We start from the raw sequence: 6,287 nt of genomic DNA on the forward strand, positions 1-6,287 counted from the left end.
GGTTGCGGTCGACCGATAGGAACCGCAGTCGACCGCAAGGGGAAAAATACCTTCGCAGTGGCAGTTCGCTCCCGAACGAAATGTTATGGACAGCTGCGAACCACAACACAATAACCAAATCGAAAACATCTTAAGAAATGTCTGTCAGACCGAGGTTTGACCTAGGTTAACCGCGGTTTTCTGCGCAGTACTATACCTCAATATGGGCAAAGTAACCGCGCAACTTCATCTTAGCTCGATCAAAATTTTTGAACGGTCTGTAATTCACAAAATTTCAAAAATCAACATAACGAAATCACGTTTCTCTCCCGCCTAGAACCCATAATCTCCGTCACCCTTGACCTTGATCAAGCACTGTAATTGCTGGGTTCTTTCCACAGAACATCTGTTTCAAAACTTTTTGGTAAAATATTTTTGCATTAGGTTTTTCTACAGGTCCACCACATCTAAAAAACTGGTCACAAGATTTTGGCGTGCTTGTATTCTCTCAGCAAACTGCGCAAGCGCAACTCTTGCTAACAACGAGTAAACTTTAATACCAATAATAAGCAGTATTACAATGAAGAAATATAGAAACAATGTCCATGTATAAAAAAAGACGAAACAAAATCAGTAGGAGCACTAAAAACATGGTTGGTGTGATATCCAATAGGATTTTACCGACCTAATAAGTGTAGATGTAAATGTAGATGTAGTCAACAAATTATAAAAGCTAGTTAAGTATATATGCTATCTCAAGTGGATTTAATTGTGATGGTGTTAATCTGAGTTACCAACAGGGTCAGCTCATCTTATAGTTTGCCCAGCTCAGCCGGAACTCCAAGTGCATGGCATCTTCGCGAGGTCTAACACCAATTACACCATCGTTTCCAACCAAGTTTATGCCACTGTTCAAACCCACTTTTATCAACTGAAAACACCCTATTAGTTTCTACCCCTTTATCTCTCTTGTTATATATCTCTAGTTATTTTGTACTTTAATTAAGTGACAGTATAAGTGATCATCACTTTCTCTCTTCTGAAGTTCGGTATACGTCGCCTGATCATCGTCCACGGGGTCGTAAATATTTGCATTACTAGTTTCTGGTACATTAGAAATATATGCCGGATTATTTTTATCCTCCTTTGTACTATTGCCCGAAGTGTTTTGTAATCTGGATCTACGTTTTTGATAAGCCAAACAAGCAATGATTACGAACGAAGCAATCAGGAGAATGATTAATACAATCATTCCGACAAGATAAGAATTAGAACCAGCGTCGTTTCCCTCTGACTTCGTGCATGAAGCTTGGACTAAAAAACGAAGTAATTTATCATTAAAAAGAACTCGCAGATACATGGCGACCGGGGTTCAAAGATCTGTGAGCTTTTTCCTTTTCTAGGCACCAGCCATGGAGGCGTCACCTCGCGAACTTTCTCTCTTCGAATGTTAACCAATTTTCAACACCAACAAAAATTTACATAAGAAAATTCACGATGTAGTAAATCGATTATTGTAATTTTTTATCGTGATAACAACAATATAACATTAGCTTACGAAAATGAAATTGAAATAACCAATCAGTCTCACACCAAATTTGATTGCCCAAATTCATCTTTAGTAGTTGGATGGAAAACTTTATAGGCTATGTTTGAATGTAGGCTACCGTTACTTAAAATCTATATAATGAAACTTGAAAATGAACAGAAACAAATTATATGGTTTCGTTAAAGGTTACTTGGGATTGCATATGAACATAGCCAATGTGGAGGTATATACCTGGATGACTTGTCGTTTGTGAAACAGGACTCCAGTCAGTCGAGTAATAATCTCCCTGCAGGAATGAGGAGAAGAGGTTTGTAAACAGCCTGAGAGTACAAATTTCAGAATTGTAACAACGAGTCAAGCATGTTTATTTTGTCAGGCAATTACATTTTAGCACGTATCTTTAACTAGCCAAGGGCATTTCTTTAATCCTATAGATCATGTACGCGCAATGTTTGCAAATTTTGAATTTGACAATTTTCCCAGTGTTAATTTGAAACCTTTTGACTTTATTATATAAAACAAATAGATGACTTTGAACCGTTGTCTATTCAGTTATAGATACACGATATGACATCATTTGTGATAAAAACATGAAGTGACACACACTCACTCGCCCCAGTGAGTCGTGGCTACTTTTTGGTTCTTATCACAAATGACGTCATATCATGTATCTATAACTGAATAGACGACGGTTAAATGTTATCTACTTTTTAAATACACCCGCCCCCAATTAAACTTTTTATCTCATGCTTTGTTTTTTCGTTTTCAGTCACTGGGAAATGAACTTTCAAAAAGCGTTCTAATTTCCTCTTTCTCACTAAGCTAATAGGAGTATCTCGACTAAGCTAATAGCTCGCATACCGTGACTACAAAAATGGAAATTTACCCCTTCCCCCATTTAGCTTTTGCCTAAGGTCCAGGATGCCGTAGACTAACGATGCAAATTCATTCGAAAATAATTTATTTCTCTATATAATTATACTGTTTATCCTGAAAATTCTCATCAAAACTTGCAGTAGGAAGTTTTGCCGAAATTTCATTGGGAAAAGTATGTTGAATATTTTATGTTTAACCTAATTATAATGAACTAGGGACACTTAATTTCTTTCCGATAGAGTCCTTAGAGCAATGTACATTTCACACGTCCTGTGTAATTCTACACCGGCCCACGAATTTCAGTGTCAGAAATAGAAATGTTAACTACCTTCTTAAAAATATGTCTCAGCGGGACAGTCTCACACGCTTTGAACAACACACAAATACCTTGTCATTGATGATAATCCTTTGAAAAATACTGTAACCAGTGCCAGGCTCCAGCGGACCATTAAGATATTCTTTGAAATGCGAAGTATCACTTATTGAATCACTTGTAATTCTGCCATCACCAAGTACAAACATGTTTTCCTTAATATTGTTGGATGAGAATACTGCGGCGATATACGGTTGTGGATTGGTTGAATTTTCAGCTTCGGCAAACATCATTTTATACAACTTTGCTAAACCTTGTGAATGCAAGGTGATCGATCCGCGATATGAACCTTTTACGTACAGTATTTGACCCCGGGTGTTTTTCTCCTCCCACTTCCCTCTCTCGCCGACCACGCTTAATTGATCGAATACTTACTCGAACGTTATTGTAGGAATTTCCAAAGAAAAGTTAAGTGTACTTGGTGTTCCTCCAATTGCTTTTTTCACTGCTCCTATGATAACACATTGACATGTTTGTTAATTAAAAACTGCCGAAGTTGCCTTATGTTTTTAGAACAAGATAGCCTAGATAGCAACGATGCGTCGATAGTTTGAACACGAATATTTAAGTTTTCGCGCCCTCTTTTCAGCATCGCCAGCATCGATAAGTGGGGTGGACATATTCATATATTCATGTTCACAGACCGTTAAAACAATCAATTTGAAAAGAAATGAATAATGTAAAACACGAATATATGAATAAGTCCCCCCACTTATCAAGCTGGCGACGCCAATGCCTGTTTTCTCTGATCTTTATGGAAACTCTTCGTGGAAACAGAAAACGACAGACAGGGCTCATATGAACATACAACTCCCCCAATGGAATCAAATAAGCTATTTGTTCTACTTACGTCCATTCGTTAAAATTCCTTCCTTATTGCTGTAGTTACTCCTTCCAGCTTTATTACTGGCCAGAATGGCAAAATAATTATTTGTTACTGGATTCAGATTCCGTACAAGCCACTCTTTTTCACCTGTGATGAATGTCTGAAAGCAACATCCATTCTTTGAATGTGAAACGCACGCAGTATAACTGGTAATGACGCCATTTTGTTTACTTTTCTCCGGAGGATCCCAGACAAGGAGCAACGAAGATGCACTTCTTGATATTGCTTTCATGTTCATTGGAGGACCACTTGGGGCTAAATGTTCAAAACAGCCTATTTGCAGTTTGATTTTATGCAACTGCACTAAATCCTAGTAATTGGCATTCTTCAAGAATGGGGGAGAGCTTGTTTATTCGTATATTCATTTCTGCCCGACTGATTTCTTTTGTAAATGCAAGGCTGGCGGTTTGGGAATGGGTTCAAAGAGAAAATATTTCGTGCGCGTAACATGACAAGGATTTGTACCCTAATTACTTTAACGAAAACAATTTTGCGAAACATTATAAAACGTTCACATAATCGTTGACTTAATTTTAATCTAATGTCATATACTCTATTTAACATCCATGAAGTACATAAAGGTTATATATAATCTAATACAAATACCTTCTTCCGATGTTGAGAACAGAATTATTGCCTTTCTACCGTAGCCATAGTGATTACCAGCAGCAACCGATATTTCATAAGTAGTGAACGGAATAAGATTGTGTATTTCATATATATGTACAGATTTATTTCTGGTGATGTTTAGAATAGGCAAGTTATCTCTCGTGAGAATAATGAAAAATCGAGAAACACGTCGCCTCCATGAACCTCTATCTTTAGGATTTTCAGGATCTAGCCAAGATACTTCGACACTTCGGGACGTGATGTTACTGGCTGTTAAACTTCCAGGTTTGTATGGCAGCACAGCTTCAAAGAAAAGTACGAGATAAACATTCAAATAAGTGAAAAACAAAAAATTTAAGTAGTCCATTTCTGTCCATGGGCAATTTTCTGGCAGTAGGAATTCATAAAGTGCATTAGGAATGATTAGGAATAACTCACCGTATCCACTAGTCTCGACTCTCATGCATGGCTGACCAACATATGCTAGGGGAATAAATCGTAAAGCTCTTGTACCAAAAGAAGGTCCAAGGTGGATAAAATGCCTTGCAGCCTTAACTGCATGATGGTAAGCATTTTTATTTCCTTGAAATATCTACAGAAAAAGAAAAAGGAAAGAAAAGGGAAGAAAAAGGAAACAGGATTGCCTCGACAGACTATATAACATTAACTTATTGTTAGTTACAGTATTATTACTTACCCTGGACCAATACGCTTTCCAGCTGACCAAATCCGAAGTATGATTTAAGTTATACGTGGCGACCCATTTTGGACAAGTGCTGTCACCATAAGTTATCACATGATATAACCTATCTAGCGTATCCAGGTCCACCTGAAGATAATGCTTTGCATCTGAAACAGGAGCACACCAGGAGCTTCCGCTAGATATCCTTGCATCGAAAGGATTGTGACCTTTCACAGAAGCAGAGGGCAGAAAATGATGAATCAGGAAATCTTTTTTTATCTGTAGCTAACAATGGAGTGAAGTTGTCCTGGGAGACATAATCTGAAACGGGAAAATAATCTTAGTATTCCATATTTTAATTAACAATTGTATCAGTTGGAGCATTTTGTAGAGCCTTTGGCCCGTTTCAGACGCTGAACATATATTTCGTGGGCCGAAAAAACTGATGAAAATGAACTTAAACAAAGACTTCAGCTTATTAATTAACATTAGGTTTGGCACATGAAAACTTCGACGTCTGAAACAGACCTCTGTGTAATTTTATATTATTCATGACATGCATCTGTTATTGTCCATACATATTTTTTTATTTTTTTTCTAACTCTGTGTAAATTTAAAGTATTCCTCTCACGCGCATAAAAACCACATTCGATGTATGATAGCTCGGAACAGCTCGGCTGATTGGAAGCAACAATCAAACACTGGGATAAATATTTTTCACGATCACTACAGGTAAATGTTCCAGAAAAAATAGCATTTTTGGAATCCGCTGGGACAGATACATTAAAAAAGGAATTTAGATCATCGTAACCAAGACTACGGCATAGGATACGCGCATCTGGGTACTTCTTTAAACTCTTCCAGCAAACATCCATTGTTCCACTGTCAGTGTTAATTTGGACAACACCTTTGAAAGGTAGATATGAATGTGATAAGGACACATCATGAACTACAAGGAAAAACAAAATAGAAAATTGGTGAGTATTAAGCCACGTACGGACGGGCAACTTTTCCTTGACAAGGAGCCTTGTTCAAAAGCTAGTCATGCCTGCAAGTGAACTGGTCAAGAAAACTTGTCAAAGGAAAACATGCCCGTCTGTACGGGGATTTATATGGACAATCGCACCTAAAAATACAGATCTTTACTTTAAAACACAGAACAGCTAATGTTAGGAAACGTAAAATACAAAAGTATATATTAAACGACATATATGCAAACCGAAGAGAAATAAATCCTTAAAAATAATCCGATGCTAGAAAAACTTAACACGAATTATAGGACTAGCATGCAGTGCTCCAGCAAAGCCAAAGCAGCAAGGGAAAAAAATAGGCT

At 37.3% G+C, this 6,287-nt stretch overlaps 1 protein-coding gene across 1 annotated transcript; it reads right to left on the reverse strand.

Moving 5' to 3' along the window:
• Nucleotides 1-914: 914 nt before the first annotated feature.
• LOC114541879 lies at nucleotides 915-4,359 on the reverse strand. Its single transcript, XM_028561684.1, has 5 exons — nucleotides 4,270-4,359; nucleotides 3,628-3,936; nucleotides 2,792-3,228; nucleotides 1,760-1,814; nucleotides 915-1,293 (listed from the first exon to the last, which is right to left on the reverse strand). Exons 3-5 carry the CDS (start codon nucleotides 3,008-3,010, stop codon nucleotides 962-964), a joined length of 606 nt encoding a protein of 201 aa, XP_028417485.1. The 5' UTR covers nucleotides 3,011-3,228; nucleotides 3,628-3,936; nucleotides 4,270-4,359; the 3' UTR covers nucleotides 915-961.
• Nucleotides 4,360-6,287: the final 1,928 nt, after the last annotated feature.

The sequence above is a fragment of the Dendronephthya gigantea genome, unplaced genomic scaffold (assembly GCF_004324835.1).
Source record: "Dendronephthya gigantea isolate DGI-Jeju-01 unplaced genomic scaffold, DenGig_1.0 000315F, whole genome shotgun sequence".
Lineage (NCBI taxonomy): Eukaryota > Metazoa > Cnidaria > Anthozoa > Malacalcyonacea > Nephtheidae > Dendronephthya > Dendronephthya gigantea.